This window comes from Aspergillus neoniger, assembly GCF_003184625.1.
Source record: "Aspergillus neoniger CBS 115656 unplaced genomic scaffold BO87scaffold_45, whole genome shotgun sequence".
In the NCBI taxonomy this organism is placed as follows: Eukaryota; Fungi; Ascomycota; class Eurotiomycetes; order Eurotiales; family Aspergillaceae; genus Aspergillus; species Aspergillus neoniger.
In genome coordinates this window covers 49,045-72,026 of record NW_020291173.1, presented here as the reverse complement: position 1 = coordinate 72,026, position 22,982 = coordinate 49,045, and the positions used below count along the sequence as shown (strand labels likewise).

Here is a 22,982-nt window from a genome sequence, read left to right as displayed (position 1 = left end):
GGAAGGGTTGCTATGGAAGGACACGATGCTGATGACCAAGTCGCGAGAGATGATGAAGAGAACAACAATATACACACAGAGAGAGACACTCACACGTTCACGATCCACTTGGGTGCGCCAGTGCCTTTCTGCCGCACATGGGAAAAGCGGGTCACCGTTTAGCCTAGTGTGCCGATACTTTCTATACCGGGGGAAGCCGGATGAAAGGTGAAACCGGCCAAGCAGAACCACGAGTCCGTAGAAGCTTAGGGAGGAGGTCTGAGAGCGTCTCCTAAACTAGATTTGGAGTACACCGAGAAGTCGTCGTATGTGCCCATGTGGCTTGCAGGGAGTCTAGGCGACCATCTGACCTCGGGAGATGTGGGTTTACCGCAAGTTGAATCCGACTTTTCGCCTAAGTATGGAGACAGGGAGTAGAGAGCCCGCGGTACGGATGCTGAATGGGCTCGGGCGTGCCACCGGCCGATCTGCACAGACGGTGTCATGTTCCTCCACCAATGGCTCGGCAGATTGGAAACACTTGGTGTCTCGCGATGCATGATCTGACGCTGACTGCCGTCCTGCATTGATTAAATCGTGGAGAACTCCGGTGGTGTTTAATCTGTATGGGCAGACGTTATCCTTTGCCTTCTCCGTGTCATTTGTAAGACGGACCCGGTGGACAATGAATGTCTCAAAGCGGCCAGTCGACGATGTCTTTTAAAAGGGGCTTTGATGCCGGGATGGACTGACTCGTACTGCTGGATCCAACCGTGAGAGTGATAACCGGGCTCATTACAGGCGAGCTTCGATGACAGCCATGATGATCCACCCTCTACTTCTTTCTGCATTGCCTCTGCTCAGCAGCGCCGCGCTGACCTACCGCGGGGCGGATATCTCCTCCCTTTTGATCGAGGAAGATGCTGGCATCAGCTATAAGAACTTGAATGGGGAGACCCAGGCATTGGAGGATATTCTGGTCAACAATGGTGTCAACTCGATCCGACAGAGGGTGTGGGTCGATCCCAGCGATGGCTCGTACGATCTCGACTATAACCTCAAGCTGGCCAAGCGTGTTCAGGCCGCGGGTATGAGTATTTATTTGGATCTGCATCTCAGTGATACGTGGGCAGACCCCAGTGATCAGGTCGGTTCTACTGCTGAAAGAAAAGACTGCGCAGGAAAAGAGTTGGAACACTAACATAAGAGATGTATATAGACTACCCCTACCGGTTGGTCGACTACGGACATCGACACACTCACCTGGCAGCTATACAACTACACGCTCGAAGTCTGCAACACCTTCGCGGAGAATGACATTGACGTCGAGATTGTCTCCATTGGCAACGAGATCAGCAGCGGACTTCTTTGGCCACTGGGCAAGACCAGCAACTATGACAACATCGCGAAGCTTCTCCACTCCGGAGCCTGGGGAGTGAAGGACTCCGACCTGACCACGACCCCGAAGATTATGATCCACCTGGACAATGGATGGGACTGGGACGAGCAGGAATACTTTTACAAGACCGTCCTGGCTACGGGGTCACTGCTCTCCACGGATTTCGACCTCATGGGAGTCTCGTACTATCCATTCTACAGCTCGGAAGCAACCCTGTCGGCGCTCAAGACCAGCCTTACGAACATGCAATCAAACTACGATAAGCCCGTGGTGGTGGTGGAGACGAACTGGCCCGTGTCGTGCCCGGACCCTGAGTATTCATTCCCGTCGGATCTCAGCTCGATCCCCTTTTCGGCTGCAGGCCAGGAGGAGTTCCTCGAGAAGCTGGCAGAAGTGGTAGAGGGCGTCACGGATGGACTGGGCATTTATTACTGGGAACCAGCATGGATCGACAATGCCGCCCTGGGATCCAGCTGCGCGGATAACCTGATGGTGGATGTTAACACGGATGAAGTGTTGGAGAGTGTCACTGTGTTTGAGGACCTGTGATTTTCCTCGCTTTTCTGTTTGAGAGCACCAGGATGATGCATCTCAGCTATTGTGTATTGTATTAAGTAGTGATGTTCCAGCGTATGTGTGTGTGTGTGACTAGTAGTATATGTTAGTTAATAATTGATCAACAATCAGTCAGTTACTCGATTCTACTTCCTGCATCACTTGTACAGTAGAGACAAGTTTCAGAACAAGACAAATGAACAAAACTAGATAGTAAGCACACCCATTAGGGAAATAACTGATGTAGATCCAATGAAGAAAGCGACACTACCGGGCCGCGCGCGCACAAACACCCACACACCGAAATGATGAAGCCTGCGGTTGAACCGTGGACCTGCAGGTTGAGAGGGGCAGCAGACAGGGTGGCTGTGCAAACCAGCGATCCAGTTGGGATCAGCGGTGTTTCAAGCTGCAAATGGTATGGTTTGGCCTGCCTATGGATCTATCTAACTCAGGGCCAGGAAATTTAAACCCTGACAGCTCGTCCTGAGAAAGAGGGATTGTGTGTGTTGTGTGTGTGCAACCGAGATAGGGGGAGGGGGTTAAGGCTGACAGGTTCTTGCTGAAGAGAGAGAAAGTTAACTTAGAATCTGGGATCTATCGGAAATAATAATAATCAATGATTATCGTAATACGAGGAGATCAGTGCGGGATATTTTGGCATATTACCCTTACTGTACTACGGAGGACTACTATTTGAAGTGAATGATCCTTGACAGGATGATGATGTTTTCCCGACCTGCATGACGCTGGGGGAGATAAGAACTCTCGGATACGGAGTAGTATTGATGGAGTGTCTGATTAGGGCAATGAAGAGGGATTTCATCCTCGCTGCAGCCTGTCAGGTCATCATGATCCCAATCATACACCCTTGTTTCCTCTTATTTTTATCTTCTTTTTGACTTTCGATTCTTGTTGATCAACCTGATGAGAGTGAGATAGACAGGCTATTTTTAGTTATTTCATATCTCCTACCCGATTAGATCAGCCGGCCCTCATCAGCATGAACGAACTATCGTGACAGGCTGTGATGAATCAATCATTTCTTCAGTTATTCTTGCTTTGGGACCCTTTTTCGATCAGCATCGTACAGGTCAACTCGGCTGTAGGCTACATCAACGGTTTTTGTTTGTGGTTTCACCCTTCGTTCTCATCTCAGTGTGGATCCTGCAGTCTGCCTTGTCAGATCAACATACACTCTTTCTCCTTCCACATTCATTGATTGGAAATCCACTGAGAGATTAATCCCGCATGATGATGATGATGATGATGATGATGATGCTATTCTTACTACTTTTCTGGTCAAGTGGGGGATAGATGGGGGAGAGATACTATTCATTCTCCCTTCTTTCCAGGCAGCATTCATAAGGGGTTATCCCCATTACCTTCTAAAGTATTGTATACATGTAGTAATACTGTGATAGATAAAAGATTATCTCAAAACACCACAATTACTACTATTCATATCTTGAGCACGCACAAGAACTAATCAAATCCCATCAACTAAGGAAAGCTCGTCAACTCAGTCATGCTCCTCCCTGACCTCGGGCGTAGAATGTAAACAACATAAACAGGATACGTCTGCGTCGCGCGCATAGAGCGCTCCCGGTCCTTTCTCTCATGAATCGCATCGAGTGCCGCGGGCTTGAGGACGTCTTGCACTAGCTGAGTCAACTCAACCGTGCTTCTCTGCAGCTCATTATCCCGCAGCTTACGGAATCGTGTCTCAACGTCGTCGAGGAAGCTCTTTGGAGTCTCACCCTCTCCAACGTAAAGTGTGACTGTGCCGATCTGTTCGCGCGTCTGCTCTCTGGCCCCGCGGTAGCGGAAGGGGGTAGATCGGGTTGAGAGACCGAAGCGTTGAATGGTGCCGTCCTCGGGTAGGAGATGAAGAACGTGGATCATGGCTCTGACAAGGAGAACGGAAGGGGGACTAGTGGAGAGGGTGAATATGTTTTTGAGATGGGAAAGCATGGGTATGTGAGTTGAAGCATTTACATGGTCAAGTAACCTGGCGCTCAAGTGCAATGTTCTCTGGGTATGGTGATTAATGAGTATCTATGGAGGTGATTGATCCCTTATGGTAGATGCAGTCCAGTGCACCAGGCGGAGATTCCTCCAGTCAGAGACAAATTTGGAGGAGACAAGGATAAAGTAGCAAGGGCGGGCTCTTCTATATTGGAAAGCTAGGCAGGCAGTCTTTACTGTAGTATACTTTACTGTAGTATACAATAGTAGAGTAGGCGACTTCACTAAAACCAATAAACCTTACTGGAAGACGGGGATTCACAGGTCTTTAGTTTACTGAAATAATATATAATAGAACCCCCCAGCATCAGTGGAAACTAAACTAAAAGCCATTAATTGACAGGTAGTTTAATAATTGTTTTTTTCCTTTTTGAAGAGGCAGACTGTCTTGCCTGAGGAATACTTGCTTTCGCACGTGCCCCCGGGAATCAGGCATCGGGAATCTGGACGAGTTTCTGCCTTGAACTTCCTTCTTGGACCGTCAGCTCAGTTTCATCATCATCCTTTTCGAGTTTCGATCTTCTTTCCTGTTTCACCTTTGTCCTGTCTCTTTCTCGCAGTGTGTGTGTGTGTGTGTTGTGTGTGTGTGTGTGTTGTGTCTGATTGAGTCTGCATCCATCTGCCCTCGTCCCTGGTCAGCGGCTGAGGATCGTCCTCTGCCGGCATCTTCCCCGGCGCTTGTTGGCGCCCGAGAATGTGTGCAACGACTTTCCCCCTCCAGACCGACTGCGCGCCGCGAGGCTGAATCGCAAGGCCGTCTGCCTTACTCTCACTCACTCACTCAACTCTCCCTCTCCCTCTCCCACCACAATCCCACATCCCCCCCTTTCCCTCATTTGCCTCTCTCTCTCTCCCCTTCCTCTGATCGCTCGTGTCCGCCTTTCTGCACGCGAATTTTCCATTGCTGTGCCGTGCTGGACGTCATCCACTAACTCGTGCCCGATTCCTTCCTACTTACTACCTCCCCCTCCTGGCCCTCCTCCACGCCCACTTCCCTCCCTGCGCCAGTTCTGACTCGCCCTTCCCCGCGTTTCTTCAGCTTCTCCGTTAGCTGTAAGATTGGACCGGACCTTACCTTCCAACTCGACTAAGCCTTGCTCATCGCGTGGGATCTATTTTTGGTTCATCCTCTCGTCATGGCATCCCAGGACAACCTGCCCGACTCGGGGCAGTCGCCCGCTGGGATGAGGAGCCGCAGTATCAGTCCATATAATGATCCCTCCGCCGGTTTGACCTTGGATGTCTCCGTCGCAACCACTACAGCTCCTTATACCTCGACTTCCTACAACCCTTCCAATCCAGGCGCCTCTGATTCCTACGGCTATAACCCCACCGGTTATCTCTCCGCACCCTCGGCCGCGCAGACGCTGGCCCCGACCGATCACACATACTCCCACAGCCTTCAACTGCCACAATCCTTCGATGCTGGGTTGATGCCCCAGCTGGACCAGTCGACGGGCCTGTCCTTGCAGCAACAGCAGCAACAACAACAACAACAACAACAACAAGCGACAGACGAGAATTTCTCTAATCTGTTGAACTCGAACCCCGCAGATTTCGACTTTGCCCTCTATCAGAACCCTAGTCCGAACAGCACGGCCGCTCCGGACTACGACTCCCCGCTCCTGCTAGACCCCCAAGTTCACGGTCAGTCCCGACCGGGCAGTCAAGCGGTAAACCCCGCCGACCTCGTTAGCCAGATACCCTCTCCTCATCCTTCGGCTTCTCCGCAATTGTCCCCAATCTCCCCCCAGGACCATTACCAGCACTCATCTCCCGGGCCCATGTCGCCGCCCAACTCGACGCCGGGGACTTACTACACCCCGCAACATTCCCGCCATACTTCCTTGGACCCTGCCAGCGCCGCATACATGTCGGGCAATGTGCATACCGATTGGCAGGCAGTCATGGCCAACTCCGCCTTCCAGGGCCATCGACGGGCCCCATCTGAGGTGTCTGAGGTGTCATCCGCTGCCCCATCTCCCTACATGTCCCAGCATGAATCTTTCGATGGCGTGGAGAACAACCCCTCCCCACTCCTAGCGCCCCAGCATGACCCCGGTCTCTACGACAATGCACTGGGCATTGAATCTTTCACTTTGTCTGATGGTCAACAACAGCACCACTCACAGGGCATTAGCCCCGCCCACAGTCCATATATCTCTCCGCAGTTGATGCCTCAACAGCCCACAGATATGATTCCCAACGTGCCGTACATCTCTGCTCCTGCGGGCAACACGCAGTACCCCACCCCACCGACCGATATGTACGGGGAGGGTATGATGGTCCAAGGAAACGGTGGCATGGGAGATATAGGTCAAGCATCGCAAATGGCGCCACCCTCTATCAACGTGGAATTCGCACCCCCGGCGAAGAATCTCAACCTCCCGCAGACGAAGCCCAGTGCGGACTTGGACTCTTTGAGTCCACCCGTTGCCATGCGTAAGTTGTCACTGCTCGGCCTGTTCTTTGCATTCTCTAGCACAATGCTAACTGCGAGCTTATAGGCTCCCGCATGCGTAGTAAGTCGGACCCATATGCCCACCCGGCTTCTCGCGCACGGTCATCATCTACTTCGACCAGCCTGGAGCCGTTTGTGCCTCCATCACCCCGATCGCTGTCGCCTTTTGATACCATGAGGGGCCAGCCACATAGTAATCCCAGCTCCCGAGAGCCGTCTCCCTCGCGATCGGGTCGGCGACTGTCCACGTCGTCGATCGACAGTAGAAATTACATTCTCGGTCTTGCGGATCCTCAGAGGCCTGGGGGCAACCCCAACGACTCCAAACGTGTCCAGAAACACCCGGCCACGTTCCAGTGTCACCTGTGCCCCAAGCGCTTCACGCGAGCCTACAACCTACGATCTCATTTGCGTACCCACACGGACGAGCGGCCTTTCGTATGCACTGTCTGCGGAAAAGCTTTTGCGCGACAGCATGATCGAAAGCGTCACGAGGGGCTGCACTCGGGCGAAAAGAAGTTCGTCTGTCGCGGTGACCTCTCGCGTGGTGGACAGTGGGGATGTGGTCGGCGATTTGCTCGTGCGGATGCTCTGGGTCGTCATTTTCGTTCCGAAGCTGGTCGGATCTGTATCAAGCCATTGTTGGATGAAGAGTCTCAAGAGCGGGAGCGCACGATGATGGATCAGCAGCAGCACCTACAACCTATACCACCTCCGTTGATGGTGCCAGGAATGGATGGCCAACATACCAGCAATTTCGTTCTCCCTGCCGCGTTGTTGGCCCAATACCCCGCGTTGCAGACCTTGCAGTGGGATCAAATCCCTGCCACCGCAGACGATCCCAGTGACATAGGAGGCCGCAGCAGTTTCGATGCCAGTTCCGGCGGAGAGTTTGGATTTGATGATGACGAATCCGGCCTCAGTAGTGTCTCTGGCATCAGCGGGAGCTACGGAGGCACGAGTAACATGTACGATGTGAACAATTCGGGCCAGATGTTAGGAGTGAACCCTGCAGACTCTGGCTATCGAGAAGCCGATTGGAGAGCATGACAACGCGGGTCTCGGTGATGCTCGCTCCCCCTCCCATATTTTCCTTCATTCTTAGCTCGGGTGCTATATCCTTTCACCCAATTTTTCTTCTTCTTTCCTTTCCCCATCTTTATCATTTAACAGGCGATATTTCTTTCCATTCTACCCGAAATCCGCGGCAACGTGTGCAGCAGGCTTCCTCATGATTTCGATTTCTCAATAGAACAGGGTTTTGGCGTTGAGATACAGGGAGACGGATTGGATTGGTGATTGATTGATTGATTGCCTCATGACGGCGGGTTTCACTTTCGTTCAGATCTACCACCTTCTATTCCTATTTCTTTTACTACTTTTCTTTCATTCTCAGCTGGTCTAACCCGACCACACATTATCATTCTATCTTGTTACGTGATTACGAAGAATCCTTGAACTTCATACCCATGGAAGATGCTCCCGGTTGTGTTTTCGTGTGCGAGGTTTAGGTTTTATTTATTTATTTTCTATTTCACTTATTACCCAGGGAAAAGGGATATACTCTTGAATACGGATTATTAAGTCATTTCGTTCCATCACATAAATTGTCCTGTATACGAGTACAAGATGTAATTGAATGGGGTGCGGTAGTCTTCTCTGCGGAGTATTACGCTAACATAACATAACATAACATAACATAACCGAAGAGATATTAATTTGTCCATTGCTGTCATACCAAAGTAGTAAGTAATTCTCTTCGGACAGGGGACGTAAGACATAGTCTAGAGGACTGGAGCGGAGGGGCATTTTGTACTCCCCCTTTTAATACGAATGATATACAAATACGGTAATGTTGATGATGGATGATAATGCATTCATAAACCCCCCAATGCCGCAGGAAACGCCCAACAGCTGACCAGCTAGCTCAAGTCCTTAATGGAACTGGTAATAGATATGATTTTTCTTTTTTAACTCTTTTAAGAGGTGGGATGGGATTGGATGATCAGATTTCCGTTACAACCATAAAACCCTCACCGCACCAATTTCCCAATCTCCTCAATCCACTTAGCATGGAACTCTTCCTCGGTGAATCTCAACGCAGACTTCCTGGCGCGTAAGCGCATTGCGACCTTCTCTTCGACCGGAAGCGCAAGCGCCGCCTCGAACGAAGCAGCGAATTGCTCCTCCGTGGAGGCGCGGAATCCCGTGGCGCCATCGCCAAGATCAATGACGATGTCTTCGCGGGGACCGCCGGAGTCGTGGACCACGCTGATCAGACCGGCGGCTTGGTACTCGACGACGCAGATGCCAAAGTGCTCGTTCCACATGGCGTTGACGCCGATGGAGGCCGTGGCGAGGTGCTCGAGGATGGTGGGCCAGCTGGCGTCGCAGATGAAGGTGGTTTGGTCGCGGATGCGGAGTTCGTGGGCTAGTAGCCGGAGGTTGTAGATGTGGGTTTCGTCGGGGCTGGCGTGACGGACAGAACCGATGAGGACGAGCTTGGGCTCGGTTTCGGGGTCGGCGTTCTGGTCGCGGCGCTCTTGGAGGAAGCGGGCGAAGGAGCGGAGGAGTAAGGGGTGGTTCTTCTCCGGGCGGAATTGGGCGATGTACAGGATGAGGGGCTGGCGAGTGCGTTCGGTCTCTGGGGACACGGTGATGGTGGACTCGAGTTCGGAGACAGCAGTGGGTGGGAAGATTACGGTGGGATCTTTGTGGGGGTTGGTTTGGCGGGAGGGACCCCAGATGGTGCGGATGTGCGCTGATGTCCAAGAGGAATTGCACATAACGACGTCGACGTGGCCGCCTACCCAGCCGTAGAGTTTGGCGAATGCGATCCAGTACTTCCGCTTGATCTGGCCCTTGAGACCCTTTCCGGCGCCGGAGTTGACGCCTTGCAGGCCGGTCTGGTCGTCGAGGGATTGGAGCATGTCGGTAGAGATGGTCGGGTAGTGCACGTAGGCGGCAGTTGGAACGGAGGGGAAGAGAAGCTTGCTGAAAGCGAGGGTGAATGCGTAGCCCATTGTGTCAACGAAGATATCCGGAACAAGGAGGTTGAATGCATCCCAGGCAACGATGAGAGAGCCCAGGGATTGGCCGAGAAGAGTCATGTAGGGGTACATGCTGCTAACGACATATTTGCGGGTAGTGAGATAGAGGAGAACGACGGTCGGGGAGTGGAGGGTGATGTTGAAGCGGTTCTGAGGTCGTCAGTATGTGCATGAAAGACATGGAGGTGCTAAATGGAGTGGTACCTGGACCCGTTCCAGCATGGCTGCTTTGTTAACCTCATGATCTCCTGTGTAGATGGCGCAGATGGCCTTGGGCCAGCGTTTCTGGGTTGCTCTCACGGCTTCCCAGAGGACACGCTCACCACCACCGCCTGCGTTGCTGTAGGAAAGTGGTCAGTAGGAGTTGCAACGAGGGGGTTGCCGAGGGAATTACCAGAACGGATGGAAGAAGCCGATGATGCCATCCCATTCTTCATTGCGGTTGATGCCAGCGGTTCCGGAGCTGGAGCTGGAGGTATCGACCTTCTCCCAGTCCTCCTCATCACCGGAGTTGGTAGCAGAGGCAGCCTTTGTACGAGTAGCGTGTTCTTCATCGTCAGCGCGGACGCGCGAGATGATGTACTCGCGGCGAGAGCGGGTACGCTTCTGGACCAGCCAACCGACACCGCGGAGAACTAGGCGGAGAAGACTCAGGGGCAGCTGGGGGAGCAGCACACAGGTCGCCAGGAGGGCGAGCACGGTGAGGACCGATTTGAGGATGAGCAGCATCATGGCTAACGAGAGACAGCTGCGGACATGGCAGGTGGATGAGGAGCGGAAGAGAAGAAGAATGAAACTGGCCAGCGTGGAGGTTGAAGACGAAGCGAAGAAGCGGGTCGATCTCGAGATCCTTATCGATAGCCCGTATGGTATGGTACATTACATTACACATATGACAGACTGACAGTATGGTCAATCATTGTCTTGTTCCTATCACCACGTGATATCGAACCTCCACGTGATGACATGTTTTCCACCCTCGGCGGCCCTTCAATTCGTTCTGGTCTGATTCGATCAACTCGGCGCGGCATTGGTGAGGCATTGTCTCTTAATCCCATACTTCCATTATTTCATTCTTGTACATATTCTGTTTTTCCAACTCATACGTCCAGCCAACCAGCCAATTGCCCAACATGCGGCCCTTCCGATTGTCGCATCCCGCACGCAAGACGGCGGCTTTCCAGCAGGTCCGGCATTTCCACCCAACCCGTCCAGCACCCTTCATCAACGAAGCCCTCGAACTCTCCTCCGCCTTTCTCCATAATGTCCACGCTATTTCCGGTCTACCATGGGCCGTCTCCATCCCACTGAGTGCTCTGATCGTCCGAACAACCGTTGCTCTGCCGCTACAACTCTACAGCAAGATGCAAGCGAAACGCGAACGGGATGCGATACCACTTCTCCATGCGTGGAACCGATGCTTCAAAGAGAATATGCAGAAATCAGAGGACTACACCCGCGAGGATCGCCTATTGCTCGCCAAAATGGACCCTACAAGGGCCCAAAAGCAACAACTCATGAAGCAATTCCTGGAACGGAAACGAATCGTACACCGTCGCCTGGGCGTTCCCCGGTTCTGGAAGCCACTGAACTTCCTCCAACTACCCATCTGGATCTCCATCATGGAGAGTCTCCGCGCCATGTCCGGCAATGACCGTGGTCTAGTGCCCTGGCTACTATCGCGCCTTGAGCCCGAGTCCGCGGATCCCTCGTCTGCCCTGCATCTGGCGGTCGAGCCCTCACTCGCCAATGAGGGTGCCCTTTGGTTCCCCGATCTTCTGGCCGGAGATCCTACCGGTATCCTGCCCTTGGCACTAACACTATCTATCCTGCTGAATATCCGAATGGGTTGGAAGGCCCAGCCTCTGAAGAACCTGGCCGATCTGCCCAAGGTAGAGATGTACAAGCAGCTTTCCTTGCGGGGAATCCGGATGTTTGTTCAGATGCTCGCGTTGAATGTGGGATTGTCATCATATGTGTCGGAGATGCCTACCGCTTTGATGATCTACTGGCTCACCAGTACGAACGTCGCTACGTTGCAGACCTTACTCCTGGATCGGGTGCTTTTCCCGGTCAAGCCCCTGCCTGTATGGAAGAGGCACTATGTCATGTACAAAACACCAAAAAGCCTGACGCCTCTGGCCAAGAAGTCATGAAGTCAGGCTATGAAAATGATAAGCAGACACATGAGAGTATGTGATACCAGGCTATAGCCGACTGGAACCGATCCAAAGGATACGAAAGACATGTCCGGTGATGTAGGGGCTGTGCTCACTCACGAGTACTGAAATGCGTCGCGCTTTCTTCGATCAAAACTACCCGGGTGCAATCAATTCGTGGACACACGTCCATTATTGAACCCATTGTGCCATGGCCTGACCTGACGGACCAGAGACAGGGTGCTCGAGCACTGAGGGAGCTTGACGATCTCAGCGCAATTATGGCGTGGCGGACATATACCGCTTTGTACTATTACTAGAATCTCGATACCCCAAGAATAGCATCAATTACACTTGCAAAAGCAGGAGTTACACTAATGTAGCGATCTATGTCATGTGTATCTCATTTCATGCTAATTAATGCATACTAAAGCAAGAGTAAGTTCCCCATCAGGCTCCGCGCGCGTAACGCCGGCTGTACTGCCAGTCCATTTAGTCAGGGTGAAAGAAAATCATAAAAGACAGGAAATGCCGTCAACCGTGTATGCATGTATCACGAACGGGCATCAAAGACAAAGGATAAGAAGTGGAAATGGAATCGAGCATGTTTTCTTGCGTCTCTCTTTTCTGTCTCTTTGGCGCCAATCGTAATAATGTCTTATGGTAAATAACTACAGCTTGGCCTTGACGCTCTCCTCGGATGCGCTGGCCTCTTCGTTGATGGTGACGGTGCGGTTGTCAGGGCCCTCGCCGAAGAAGATGACCTCGACAGTTACGTCGTCACTGAGTGAAGTTAGCGGGATCTCAGTGAACGATAAAGTAGGAAATAAGCATACCGGTATCTGCGGGAATAAGGACTGGGGAGAGTCAGCAAGGCGGAGACCATCTCCTTGTCCTTTCCACCCATGGCATTGCGCACAAGGTGAGTCGCAGCGTTTTGATCCTCAACGGTGAAGCGGCTGGCTGCTCCAGCGATGTCGTACTGCTGTTGGCGGATGGGACGACGTTGGCCTTCAGCGTCGGTCGCCTTGGGCCCCTCGACAGGCAGCTCAGACTTGTTGCCAAAGCTAAACCAGCTCTTCAGCCAGGCCTTGTTGGTGCCACTGGCGCCGAGCTGCTGCTGCTGCTCAACCCACTGGCCGACAAGGCCGACAACTTCCTCGTTGCTCAACATCTCCCAGAGACCGTCGGTTGCAAGGACAAGGAAGTCACCGCTGCCGGGCTCCATCTTTGTGGTGGTGACAATCGGCTCGGCAGTCACGTAGGGAGGGGTCTTCAGCAGGGGATGGGGAGTGCGACCAAAGAACTGTCGCTTGATCTTGTCCTGGGTATCCCTGCTCCACTTGTAGAATGCATCTCCGAAAGAGCGACTCGGCTCGAGCTGTCCGAGAATCCGTCCGTTGCGCACAACGTTGGGCTCTTCGGGATGCTCCTCCCGTAGACGCTTCATCTCAGACGGAGTTCCACCAGTCTGGTCCTCAGAGAGAGGCGTTGCGGTCCATTTACCGTTAGCAGCACGACGACCCAGAACAGCTCTGGAGTCACCTGCGCAGGCGACCTTCAAATCCTTGGATTGAGAGTCGTAGAAAGCAAGAAGGGCACAGGATCCGGAAAGAGCAGGCGCAAGCATCTCGGCTGCGACCCGGCGCGAGTTGGACTTGAGCACCTTGTCGACGCTGCTGTGCACGATATCGTCGTCCAAACGAGTGAACCCTTGCTTGATCGCGGCGTCAATGGCAGCGGACGAGGGCGTCAACAGAGAGGGGTCAGCAGCCGCGGCTTTGTAGGTGGTGTTCAATTCACGAGCGACGTAGGAGATGAGAACATTGCGCAACTTGGCAGATGTTGTCCAGCCTCTGTGAAACAATAGGTTAGTATGAGGAAGGAATTTGATCGTATAGAATTCTGTATACGCACGAATGACCATCAAACACCGCCCAGAACATCCAGTCACTCTTGGATTCGCCTTGATTTGCTGCCGCTACGGACGATGGCACCTCGATAATCTTTTCGGCATGATCATCCTCAATTGGAGAATTACTAGGCACCTGCACAATATCGTAGCGGACCACTCCCTTGCCCCGATTCACCAGATATGACTCCTCGTTCTTCCTGAGTTTCTGTGTGGCCTGCTCCGGGGTCAACATTTCGAGAACTCGACGGTCGGAGTCGTCCGTATGCTTGGACAATGGCTGATCTCCAGAGATAGGGGCGGTAAAGAACTGGTCATTATCCACCAGCAGTGCACGTCGAGTGGCCTCCGCAGGGGCTTCAGCTTGTGCGCCAGCGGTTGAATACGAACGGAGTTGCGACGAGGTTGGGTTCAGACCCGCCGATGTCTGGCCGGTGCCCTGATAAGCGTACCAGGCGCCCGAGGCGACGGCGGTCGAAATGACAGCGATCGAGAAGTTCCGAAGATGCATCGACGACTGGAGGGGGGCGGGGAGATAAGAGGGGTGTTTGCCCGTGGAGGAAGCACGTAGACCGAGACTCCGACTGCTGGAGAAGGACACGGCGCACGGTTTCCTACCAGTGACCTTCCATGCTGGCACGCGACGGGCAGTACGAAGGGCTTGAAAAGCCGCACGACGCATTGGGCCGGCGGATAGAGAGTTGTATGTGAGCCGGGAGTGTCTTGGCTACTCTCCGTCTCTGGTTTCGGAGAACAACAAAAGCAAGCAGAAGATAAGCAAGTGAGAAACAGACGAGATGCGATGGAGGCAAGCAACTTCTTTCAACCACGGGATCTCGCCGCCATTGCGTCATGTGATACCGTGTATGTATTGTTTGTGACCTTACATACGGCGGCTTCCGAAAGGGGCTTAAGCAAAACTGACAGAACCCCGCTAAGCCTGTCTCGGCCGTGTCGTCATTCCCCGCGGGACTGCCCGATTCAATCATATTCTTTTGTTCTTTGGCTCTTAGGCTTTCCTTTCAATATCTTTTCCGCGTCGCTGTCTGCGTGTGTGGCCCATTGCGCCTAGTGATATCAGATCACTCTCGACTGCTTCTACAGATTCGAATATATTGTCGACTTCTGAATGTCCTCCCGTGCGCTCCGCAAGCTGCAGAAGCAGCGCGAACAAGAGCTGCAGCTGGCACAACTCGAACAAGAGAATGATGACTCGAGCGATGAAGAGCCAGTGGTCCGGTCGTCGAAGCCGAAGCTCAATGCATTCGACTTGCTGAATTCAGTTGACGACGACGACGAAGATGAGCAGGAGTCCGAGATTGAAGCCGAAATCGAGGAACCTGAGCCGGTGACTCAACCTAAGGAGGAGGTTCCTGCGCCTGCACCTGCATCTAAGCCCGCAGCCCCGGGAAAGAAAAACAAAAAGAACAAGAAGAAGAAGAAGGCAGGGGCTAGATCGGGTGCTGGTGCTGCTTCTCCCGAGGCTACAGGACTGGATGATATCGACAAAGCGCTGAAAGACTTGGCCGTCAACCCTAAACACCCCGCACACTCTGGTGGTTCAGCCGCCGCAGAAGACCGCGATGCTGGATTCCCGAAAACACCGGAAGCACTTCTTGCCATTGATCCTAGATGTCTAAATGCGACGAACGAGATGCGCAAATTATTTGGAAATGTCGTGTTGGAAAACTTCGATCAAGATACTGGATCGGGTCGCAGGAGAGATAGAGGTCGGGAGACGCTTGATTTAGGGCAGGCATTGACAGGTCGGTATAGTCCTGCCAGTAGGGGTCAGAGTCTGGCAGGCGTGACGCAGAGGCGGAATGTTCTCATGCAGGGCAGGGATGAGTGGCCTCGGTCTCCCAGTGGTGGCCTTGGAATGGAGCTGGTCGAAAAGCTCCAAAATGGCTCCACTATGTACAAGATTGTGCACAATTCTTCATATACGGACGTGCAGAGACAGTTCGATATGTGCGTGGAGTCAATGGATCCCCAAAGAATGATCCACCTCCTACAATACAATCCATACCACATCTCTACACTCCTACAGGTGTCTGAAATAGCAAAGCATCAGGGAGATCATGCGGTCTCGGCTGACCTACTCGAGCGCGCACTATTCAATATCGGTCGTTCAGCCCATTCGTCTTTCAGCAACCTCGTTAAGCAAGGCCAGGCAAAACTTGACTTTGTGCATATGGAAAACCGCGAGCTGTGGCTGGTTGGCTGGAGGTACATTGCTAATCTGGGTATGAAGGGTACTTGGCGGACGGCGTATGAGTGGGCGAAACTACTGTTGAGTCTCAATGAGACTGACCCATACTGCATCCGGCTTCTTATCGATCACCTGGCCCTGCGAGGCCGAGAATACGCCCATTTCGTGGATCTGTGCACACAGACACGTCTGAGCAAGGAGTGGGAGGCCCTTCCCAACATCCAGTGCTCGCTCGCGCTGGCTTATCTACGACTTAATAAACCGAAGGAATGCCGCGAGCAGCTGCGTCGAGCAATGTCGCGCTACCCGTGGGTGTTCTGCAAGATGGCGCAAGAGCTCGACATCCAGCCCATGCCCAAGAGGATCTGGGGCAAGATGCCACCCACGGACGCCCATGAACTCTTTACCGAACTCTATATTAGCCGTGCCAAGGACCTCTGGAACACACCCGAAGCGGTTTCTCTGATTGTAGAAGTGGCCGACACGCTTCCTGACGAAGAAGAGCCTGTTGAACCGCCAGAGATCTCTCTGGATATCGCACGCCATGTCGTACTGTCCGATATCCCTCGGGTCACGACGCACCTGCCCAACCGCTTCGTCACTGGACGCCTCTCCGCATCCGATCCCCTTCCCCCATACGAGTCGGAGGCCTATCGTCAGCAGTCCGACCCCACGCCATCCTACTTGTCGCAGGTACCAGATGTAGGGCGGCCACAATGGCTGCGAGACCTGCTTGATCAGCTGAACAACGGAGCTATTCATTTCCCTAGGTTCCAGCGTGATGGAGAGGAAGTACACGAAGATGACGTTCCATCGGAGACCGAAGCTGAGGACACCCGTGCGCCGGCCCACCCCAGCGCCGATCAGCAACCCGTTCTCGAACAGTGGCTGTTGAACGACGGGATGCACACGCTGGAAGCATTTCTCCAGCAGTACGGAGTTGATCGGGGAAATTGGGGTGAAGTGCTTGACTATTCCCCACTGACGGAGTATGTGGATGGCTTGGAATTGGTTCAGCCAGAGTCGGAGCGCGAGCGCTTGCTGCATGGACCAATTCGGGAGGCGATGGGGGACATGGTGGTGTCCATGCTGGAGGACGAGCTCCAGCTACTTCAGTACGACGAGGAAGAAGCTTGATACCCAGGGTGAATAATCGCGTGTAACCTATACAACATTTAGGAAAAGTATTTGCTGCATGGGCATTCAGATGGGCTTAGTAGACCGGTTAGAATATAGATGGTTGTTGATCAAAATTTCTCAATATCACAAGAAAGATATTTATGAAGACAGATAACTTGATCTACTGTAACTTCAATTTATCGATCGTGATGTTGCTGCTATCACGACCCAGTAAAACAAAGTGTATATTTAAAAATACTAGTAGCAGTAGTACTAGTATTGGCCTGCTTCGCAAGGGACCCCTGCACAATACGACGTTACCAACGGCTATGCGGCTTAAATGCATCCTTTCCACTTCTAGAAATACTCACCTACATGTACCCAAAAAGATTCTACCCACATCCATTGGAAGCAACAATAATTATCGTGGGGCAACTTGACAAGCTGATAAGCGATAGGGTGAAGCTGGAAGAATGACACTGCGAACACAGACAGCTTAGTCAAAAGCATTCCTGATCGGCTCCACCCGCAACCATGCGCCAATCTATTCAGTCCCCAAGTGACTCAATTGTCGCCATTTTAATAGCTTCATTCCTTCGTGCTTCCCTCCTACACATTCCAGGAAAATTTCTTCAACCACCGGATTCCTCCGAATCGAGCAGCTGACCCTTCATTTTTCACTAACCGCTCTTATCGCGACCCCATGCGCCCGAACGGCAAGGGATTTTCTCAATAAAACCGCTATCATAGGAGGGTTCCTTATCTCTCTGCCCGTCATTGATTGAGTCGAGCAGTCCGCAAGAGTTTCCCTCCAAACTCTAGCAACAACTCTTGCACCTCACTGCCCCAATACCTCAAACCAAGATGGCAGCTCTCTGGACAGCTACCAATGCCGACTCTGTCCCTCTCACTTCTCGCGAAGCAGCCTCTGGCTTGCTGGGTTCGATATCACTCACCTGCTGGATCTTTCTCCTTGTAAGCCATCTAAACCTCTATTTTCTCCCCATACTACATTAAAACTATATTGACGAGACTACCAGGTCCCCCAACTAATCGAAAACTACCGCAACGGCAACGCCGAAGCTATTTCCCTCCTCTTCCTCTTCGTCTGGTTCCTCGGCGACATCACCAACCTAATCGGAGGCGCCTGGGCAGGTCTCGTGCCCGTGATTGTCGCCATCGCCGTGTACTTCTGCATCGCAGACGGGGTCCTCATCGGACAATGTCTCTACTATAAGGCGCGGAACTCGCGACAGCCGCGCCCCCGCCGCCGCACTTCCTCTTCCGTGTTCGAGCCAAGCACGCCCGATCCGACGACGCCGCTCCTGGGCCGGCGGTTCAGTGATGCGTATGCGCAGACAGGCGAAACTCTAGACAACCCTAGGAACTCGACGCGCCGCGCGGAAAGCAGCAGTGACGATATGCTGGCTAAGATTGTTGAGGAGAATGATGTGGGGCGCAAGGCCTGGGTGAAGAATTTTAGCAGTGTGCTGGGCATCTGCGTTATTGGAATGGCGGGGTGGACGGTTGCGTGGCGGACGGGCGTGTGGAAGCCCGCGCCAGTGGAGGAGGGGCTGGGAGGCGTGGATATGGCGCCTGGGGCAATGGTTCTGGGGTATATTAGTGCGGTTTGTTATCTTGGGTATGTTTGTTTTCTATGATTTATTGGGGAGAGTGATGGTGCTGGTGCTAATTGAAATATAGGGCGCGACTTCCACAGATCTATAAGAACTACTGCGATAAGTCGTGTGAGGGTATGTATATCTCTTTCTGATTGGGGTAATGTGTTTGAGCTAACATATGAGTATAGGACTCTCGCTACTGTTCTTCATCCTCTCTCTTATGGGAAACCTCACCTACGGCGCAGGCGTAAGTCTACCAATTTATCACAATTCTCATGATTCACATAAACCCAGACTAATGAAAACCTTTTTATAGATCATCTGCCACTCCACAGAAAGGAACTATATTGTGACCAATGTCCCATGGCTGATTGGCTCGCTCGGCACCATGGTCGAGGACGTGACCATCTTCGTGCAGTTCCGACTCTACGCGACACGCGACCAGGACACGGCTGCTGTTTAGCGCGTCTGTTGCACATTGATTTTGTGTTGTGTGTTTGTGTGCTGTTTCTAAGGTTGTCTTGGTTCTATGCTGCTGATGGTTTAGCGTGTCTAGCTAGTACTTTATTGTCTGGGGTTGTATTATTGGTTGGTTGGTTGTACTGTATGGGCTGGCGGTGTCTAAAAGTTCTTTATCTCGATCTCGATCTTGCATTGCGGAGTGGGTATTGCTGTTGTTGTTATCGATATGGATATTGATTTGCTGATGTTGATGTACATCGATTGGCGGGATATTTGTTGTATGGGGAGGTTAGTTGGTGCACAGGGCAGGCGGAGTATAGTATATATAGTACTATAGTATACTATAACCATACGAACTACTGGTGTCTACTACGTCTAGATCTACAGAACATATGGAAACAGTGGGAACGAGGTTTTGCTCATGGTCGCATGACAGACATTGCATGAGAGCTGGGGCACCTAAGCTCGAAAGAACACGCCATATAGCAGAGTAGCAACAAGCACACACAACATCAGAGACACAAGAGGAGCCGAAGCCGAATCTCTTCCGCCCCCCCAGGAAAAACCGGAATCGCAACGGCATCGCGGTTTCCCTCCAGAAAGTAGTACTACGTAAGAGACACATTTCTGGTTCTTATTTTCTTCACGACGGAGCCTATCATGCGAGCAGAGCGCCCAGTCCCACCGGATGTCCTTGTCCGTTCATTCTTTCTTTTAATTTTCCCTTTTTGGTCTTCGTGCGGTCGCGTAGTATCAGGTACAAGAAATGCGAGGGGGCGAAAAGGAGGTAGTAAGGAAACGAGATAGAAAAGGAAAAATTAGGAAACCCGAACGGTTGAAGACGCTTAGTCGAAAAGACCGAAGCCCATGTCCTCGTCGGACTCCTCTTTCTCTGTATAGAAGTTAGCCCAAATGTTCCTATTCCTATGATGCCCTGCCATTGCAATCGCCATGACAATGGGTATGTTGTAGTATGTTCCGTACCTTCTTCCTTCTTCTCCTCAGCGGCGGCAGCCTCGGCGGGGGCAGCAGCGCCACCGGCAGCAGCAGCGGGGGCGGCAGGGCCAGCGGAGCCGACGTTGGTCAGGAGCTCCTTGATGTCCTTGCCCTCGAGAGCCTATTGATAAAACCGACGTGTAAGTCCTTGTGTTTGATTCCAGATGGTGGTGGTGCATAGTCGGGTTGGATCGCGAATCGCATGCGATGATGAAACTGAGATGTGTTGCGAAGGTTGGACGGATTAATTTACCTTGGCGAAGATGGAAGTCCAGATGGGCTCAACCTCCTGAACCTTGGCGGCAGACAGGAGAGTCTGGAGCTTGTCGGCCTGTATTGAAGAAATTCCAATATTAGTCCAATTTTGATCCTATAACCTTGAATTTTCCAACCCGGCATTTGTTGCATATTCCGATTCCTTGGTATCTCCTAGTCCCATCTCTTTTCGCGACACTTTCTTATTTTTCCTGCTCTTTCCTAGAACCTTGTTCCCATCCTTGCCTGCCATTCCAATGCCCGGGTTGAAATCAAGGGTCAATACGTACGGTGACCTCGACGCCGTCATCGGCGAGGATGAGGGCGGCGTAGGAGCAAGCGAGCTCGGCAGTAGACATGGTGGTCGACGGGGGGGTTGGACTGGACTGGAGTCTCGAGAGGGATGGGGATAAAAAGAGGAAGAGAAGGACGGGAGACTTTTTTGTAACGGCCTGGTCGAGAAGGGGAGTCGGACGGTGAGTGACTAACGCTTGCCCCGAACGGAAGTTGTGTGTTGAGCACCGCAGAAGCCCTCGCTTAGGGCTGCTCCCGTTTGGGCTTAGTCTTACCACCCCTCGCCCGTGACTTGGCGCTATCCCGCTTCGGGCCAGATAGCTTGGCAATGCCATCATCGCCTGATGGGCTTCACGTTGCTTTCCCGCCCGTGGACTTTACTTCAATGCGGATGCATCTTTTATTAGATCCTGTCTACCTGGCTTGGCTGTTGTGTCGCTGATATAGTATCATATCGAATATCTCTTTAAATTCCGCTTCATCCGCGTCTGCGTCCCCGATTCCATTACTTCGTTAATCTATCTTCTTCCCCTCTCCTCCCCTCCCCTCCCTCCCCTCTCTCTCCAGCAGCATGGACTCCCCCGCTGTCCCCGCCCCGCTGGACCCGAAAGAGCAGCCAATCCTTGAGCGTCTGTTGCGCACTCGCGATGCTCTCATCCTGCTCAAACAGGACAAGTCTTCATATATTAAATCTCGCGATGTTCTTCCTCTCTATGAAGAGGTGGTCGCCGAGGTAGAAAAGCTCAATGCCGCGCGCAAGGAACAGGATCGCCGGCGGGCACATAATCGACGTTAGCACTGAGTGGGCCTGTGTATGGATGATGGCGACTATAGGAATGCTGACTTGTGCGATGTTCTAGTGGACTATGTTCTTGACGATTGCTTCCAACTCATTTCGCTGCTATTCCTGACCGTTGGTCGCAACAATGAAGCTCCTGCTGTGTATGTTCCTTCTGTCTGGTGTCAGGTGAAAATTGAACTATACTAACATGTTCGTCGCTGTAATATAGATACTCTCTTGCGACGACTGTTCAGGTATGCATGAACGTCTCTGCGATACTCTTCCCTACTAACCGTTCAGCGTTTACTCGACCACCTGGAAGAGGCCGGCTTCTACAGTTCCAAAGACCTGATCTCCATCACCAAGACCCTTGCGAACATGAACGATACCCTCGAGCGATGCCGCCAAGCTTACTCCCCTGCCCTTATCACCCTGCTCGAGAGTCGTCTGGAGAAATGTCAGCTGTTGTTGGAGAAATTGCAGAGTGGTCTGGCCAAGCTGGGTCCGGAACTGGCGGCTACACATGAGACGCTCGTGTCTATATTGCGATCGACATCGGCCGTGAACACGCGCTCTAAGGTAGTTTACCCTTGCCGATCGGAAGTGTGCAAGCTGACCATGATAGTTTTCATCATCCGAGGTAACCGCGCTTCGGACCCAACTGAAGAAGATTGAGGAGGGCATGAAGGACGGACAATTCGTTGATGCTGAAGGGGTGCCGCTTTCCGGTGCTCAGGAAGACGTCAAGCTGCTGATGGAGCGGTGTTGGCTCTGGACGGAGATTGTGCTGGAGCGGTATGTATGGATGGCGACATAATAGGATTCTGTGCTGATATGTCGCAGACAAGGAAAGATCGACGAAAGGTTCAAGGAACAGTACGACAAACTGATCGAGATTCGCAACCAGCTGGACCGTCTGGCTGTGACACAGGCATGGTCGCTTCGTGAGACGGACTTGTTTGGCTACCAGCGCAAGCTCGACCGGATTGACGAGGCGCGGGTGAACGGTAACTTCGTAGATGCGGAGGGCAACGCAGCAGACATTCATGCGCAGAGGGTAAGTTGCACCGGCCGCTCTATCTGGTACATGCTAACTCGGGTGTAGACATTACTGTACCTGATCCGGCGTAGTTACGGGTACATTTATGCGCTGCTAATCTCCTCGGAGCCGGTGTCGGAGGCGCTGTTGCCAGTGTACAACCAGCTGCAGACGCTGCGCAAATGCCTACTGGAGGTACAGGAGTCAGGGGGTGTATCGAACTCGCGCGAGCTCTATCCGTACAGCATGAAGGTAGGTGCTGCTTTCGCAGATGAGAGCCGACAGATGCTAACGACAATGCAATAGCTCAACTCGATTGACAACATGCGCGTGGACGGCAAATTCTACGTGGGCACCGACATCCCCGAAGGCCAGGGCAGCGTGAACGCGTTGCTGGCGGAATGCTACGACATTGTATGGGAATTGCGGGCGGCAGTGGACGAAGACGAGCGGACGGCGTAGATGGGAAGGATGTCTTAATATGTACTAATGCGAACGGGAGGATATCTTGCTGGCTTTGGAGGCGTTAGGGAGTTGGACCGTCGTAGTGAATGAATGGTTGATTGATTGATTGAACTATGAACCAAGTTGAAATCATGAAGCGATCCCTGCATGAATCCTACATGACATCACCTCCGCTCCGCCCCGCTGGGCCCCAC

At 52.5% G+C, this 22,982-nt stretch overlaps 11 protein-coding genes across 11 annotated transcripts; 7 read left to right on the top strand and 4 right to left on the bottom strand.

Annotated features, from left to right (window-relative positions):
• Window positions 1-12: 12 nt before the first annotated feature.
• BO87DRAFT_401080 (uncharacterized protein) lies at window positions 13-541 on the top strand (the record flags this gene model as incomplete). Its single annotated transcript, XM_025625579.1, has 3 exons — window positions 13-150; window positions 250-364; window positions 420-541. 3 exons carry the CDS (start codon window positions 13-15, stop codon window positions 539-541), a joined length of 375 nt encoding a protein of 124 aa, XP_025475160.1.
• On the top strand, window positions 486-2,019 carry BO87DRAFT_462833 (arabinogalactan endo-1,4-beta-galactosidase). Its single transcript, XM_025629193.1, has 2 exons — window positions 486-1,126; window positions 1,199-2,019. Exons 1-2 carry the CDS (start codon window positions 791-793, stop codon window positions 1,925-1,927), a joined length of 1,065 nt encoding a protein of 354 aa, XP_025475159.1. The 5' UTR covers window positions 486-790; the 3' UTR covers window positions 1,928-2,019.
• Window positions 2,020-3,436: 1,417 nt separating this feature from the next.
• BO87DRAFT_368460 (uncharacterized protein) lies at window positions 3,437-4,002 on the bottom strand (the record flags this gene model as incomplete). The annotated part of the gene is made up of 2 exons (XM_025621934.1): window positions 3,649-4,002; window positions 3,437-3,594 (listed from the first exon to the last, which is right to left on the bottom strand). The coding sequence occupies exons 1-2, from the start codon at window positions 3,905-3,907 to the stop codon at window positions 3,437-3,439; spliced, it is 417 nt and encodes a 138-aa protein (XP_025475158.1). The 5' UTR covers window positions 3,908-4,002.
• Window positions 4,003-4,862: 860 nt separating this feature from the next.
• crzA (putative C2H2 transcription factor Crz1) lies at window positions 4,863-7,706 on the top strand. Its single transcript, XM_025618372.1, has 2 exons — window positions 4,863-6,403; window positions 6,469-7,706. The coding sequence occupies exons 1-2, from the start codon at window positions 5,098-5,100 to the stop codon at window positions 7,470-7,472; spliced, it is 2,310 nt and encodes a 769-aa protein (XP_025475157.1). The 5' UTR covers window positions 4,863-5,097; the 3' UTR covers window positions 7,473-7,706.
• Window positions 7,707-8,295: 589 nt separating this feature from the next.
• BO87DRAFT_344162 (alpha-1,2-mannosyltransferase ALG11) lies at window positions 8,296-10,273 on the bottom strand. Its single transcript, XM_025620807.1, has 3 exons — window positions 9,867-10,273; window positions 9,677-9,812; window positions 8,296-9,622 (listed from the first exon to the last, which is right to left on the bottom strand). Exons 1-3 carry the CDS (start codon window positions 10,202-10,204, stop codon window positions 8,456-8,458), a joined length of 1,641 nt encoding a protein of 546 aa, XP_025475156.1. The 5' UTR covers window positions 10,205-10,273; the 3' UTR covers window positions 8,296-8,455.
• Window positions 10,274-10,501: 228 nt separating this feature from the next.
• On the top strand, window positions 10,502-11,967 carry BO87DRAFT_380375 (putative mitochondrial export translocase Oxa2). Its single transcript, XM_025624290.1, has one exon. It carries the CDS (start codon window positions 10,606-10,608, stop codon window positions 11,626-11,628), a length of 1,023 nt encoding a protein of 340 aa, XP_025475155.1. The 5' UTR covers window positions 10,502-10,605; the 3' UTR covers window positions 11,629-11,967.
• Window positions 11,968-12,013: 46 nt separating this feature from the next.
• ptcF (type 2C protein phosphatase ptcF) lies at window positions 12,014-14,327 on the bottom strand. The gene is made up of 3 exons (XM_025624289.1): window positions 13,549-14,327; window positions 12,468-13,487; window positions 12,014-12,414 (listed from the first exon to the last, which is right to left on the bottom strand). Exons 1-3 carry the CDS (start codon window positions 14,223-14,225, stop codon window positions 12,303-12,305), a joined length of 1,809 nt encoding a protein of 602 aa, XP_025475154.1. The 5' UTR covers window positions 14,226-14,327; the 3' UTR covers window positions 12,014-12,302.
• A 243-nt stretch (window positions 14,328-14,570) lies between these two features.
• BO87DRAFT_380373 (transcriptional repressor TCF25 family protein) lies at window positions 14,571-16,990 on the top strand. The gene has a single exon (XM_025624288.1). The coding sequence runs from the start codon at window positions 14,673-14,675 to the stop codon at window positions 16,890-16,892; it is 2,220 nt and encodes a 739-aa protein (XP_025475153.1). The 5' UTR covers window positions 14,571-14,672; the 3' UTR covers window positions 16,893-16,990.
• A 278-nt stretch (window positions 16,991-17,268) lies between these two features.
• Window positions 17,269-19,290, top strand: BO87DRAFT_462826 (vacuolar membrane PQ loop repeat protein). Its single transcript, XM_025629192.1, has 5 exons — window positions 17,269-17,849; window positions 17,915-18,516; window positions 18,579-18,628; window positions 18,685-18,743; window positions 18,813-19,290. The coding sequence occupies exons 1-5, from the start codon at window positions 17,739-17,741 to the stop codon at window positions 18,957-18,959; spliced, it is 969 nt and encodes a 322-aa protein (XP_025475152.1). The 5' UTR covers window positions 17,269-17,738; the 3' UTR covers window positions 18,960-19,290.
• A 36-nt stretch (window positions 19,291-19,326) lies between these two features.
• rpp1 (ribosomal protein P1) lies at window positions 19,327-20,622 on the bottom strand. Its single transcript, XM_025621933.1, has 4 exons — window positions 20,500-20,622; window positions 20,208-20,285; window positions 19,943-20,075; window positions 19,327-19,850 (listed from the first exon to the last, which is right to left on the bottom strand). Exons 1-4 carry the CDS (start codon window positions 20,566-20,568, stop codon window positions 19,804-19,806), a joined length of 327 nt encoding a protein of 108 aa, XP_025475151.1. The 5' UTR covers window positions 20,569-20,622; the 3' UTR covers window positions 19,327-19,803.
• A 277-nt stretch (window positions 20,623-20,899) lies between these two features.
• Window positions 20,900-22,897, top strand: BO87DRAFT_419458 (uncharacterized protein). Its single transcript, XM_025626946.1, has 8 exons — window positions 20,900-21,294; window positions 21,364-21,445; window positions 21,514-21,538; window positions 21,585-21,863; window positions 21,910-22,079; window positions 22,128-22,341; window positions 22,390-22,575; window positions 22,630-22,897. Exons 1-8 carry the CDS (start codon window positions 21,075-21,077, stop codon window positions 22,783-22,785), a joined length of 1,332 nt encoding a protein of 443 aa, XP_025475150.1. The 5' UTR covers window positions 20,900-21,074; the 3' UTR covers window positions 22,786-22,897.
• Window positions 22,898-22,982: the final 85 nt, after the last annotated feature.

Excerpts from the sequence above, each read along its gene's own strand:
- BO87DRAFT_462833 (XM_025629193.1), top strand. The coding sequence starts at position 791 with ATGACAGCCATGATGATCCACCCTCTACTTCTTTCTGCATTGCCTCTG. Across the intron at positions 1,127-1,198 it reads GGGCAGACCCCAGTGATCAG|ACTACCCCTACCGGTTGGTC; the intron begins GTCGGTTCTACT and ends AGATGTATATAG.
- crzA (XM_025618372.1), top strand. The coding sequence starts at position 5,098 with ATGGCATCCCAGGACAACCTGCCCGACTCGGGGCAGTCGCCCGCTGGG. Across the intron at positions 6,404-6,468 it reads GAGTCCACCCGTTGCCATGC|GCTCCCGCATGCGTAGTAAG; the intron begins GTAAGTTGTCAC and ends GCGAGCTTATAG.
- BO87DRAFT_344162 (XM_025620807.1), bottom strand. The coding sequence starts at position 10,204 with ATGATGCTGCTCATCCTCAAATCGGTCCTCACCGTGCTCGCCCTCCTG. Across the intron at positions 9,813-9,866 it reads GGCTTCTTCCATCCGTTCTG|CAACGCAGGCGGTGGTGGTG; the intron begins GTAATTCCCTCG and ends ACTTTCCTACAG. Across the intron at positions 9,623-9,676 it reads CCATGCTGGAACGGGTCCAG|AACCGCTTCAACATCACCCT; the intron begins GTACCACTCCAT and ends TGACGACCTCAG.
- BO87DRAFT_380375 (XM_025624290.1), top strand. The coding sequence starts at position 10,606 with ATGCGGCCCTTCCGATTGTCGCATCCCGCACGCAAGACGGCGGCTTTC.
- ptcF (XM_025624289.1), bottom strand. The coding sequence starts at position 14,225 with ATGCGTCGTGCGGCTTTTCAAGCCCTTCGTACTGCCCGTCGCGTGCCA. Across the intron at positions 13,488-13,548 it reads GCGGTGTTTGATGGTCATTC|AGGCTGGACAACATCTGCCA; the intron begins GTGCGTATACAG and ends ATTGTTTCACAG. Across the intron at positions 12,415-12,467 it reads CCTTATTCCCGCAGATACCG|TGACGACGTAACTGTCGAGG; the intron begins GTATGCTTATTT and ends AACTTCACTCAG.
- BO87DRAFT_380373 (XM_025624288.1), top strand. The coding sequence starts at position 14,673 with ATGTCCTCCCGTGCGCTCCGCAAGCTGCAGAAGCAGCGCGAACAAGAG.
- BO87DRAFT_462826 (XM_025629192.1), top strand. The coding sequence starts at position 17,739 with ATGGCAGCTCTCTGGACAGCTACCAATGCCGACTCTGTCCCTCTCACT. Across the intron at positions 18,517-18,578 it reads AGTGCGGTTTGTTATCTTGG|GGCGCGACTTCCACAGATCT; the intron begins GTATGTTTGTTT and ends ATTGAAATATAG. Across the intron at positions 18,629-18,684 it reads CTGCGATAAGTCGTGTGAGG|GACTCTCGCTACTGTTCTTC; the intron begins GTATGTATATCT and ends ATATGAGTATAG.
- rpp1 (XM_025621933.1), bottom strand. The coding sequence starts at position 20,568 with ATGTCTACTGCCGAGCTCGCTTGCTCCTACGCCGCCCTCATCCTCGCC. Across the intron at positions 20,286-20,499 it reads ATGACGGCGTCGAGGTCACC|GCCGACAAGCTCCAGACTCT; the intron begins GTACGTATTGAC and ends TCTTCAATACAG. Across the intron at positions 20,076-20,207 it reads GGACTTCCATCTTCGCCAAG|GCTCTCGAGGGCAAGGACAT; the intron begins GTAAATTAATCC and ends TTTTATCAATAG.
- BO87DRAFT_419458 (XM_025626946.1), top strand. The coding sequence starts at position 21,075 with ATGGACTCCCCCGCTGTCCCCGCCCCGCTGGACCCGAAAGAGCAGCCA. Across the intron at positions 21,446-21,513 it reads AACAATGAAGCTCCTGCTGT|ATACTCTCTTGCGACGACTG; the intron begins GTATGTTCCTTC and ends GCTGTAATATAG. Across the intron at positions 22,576-22,629 it reads TCTATCCGTACAGCATGAAG|CTCAACTCGATTGACAACAT; the intron begins GTAGGTGCTGCT and ends ACAATGCAATAG.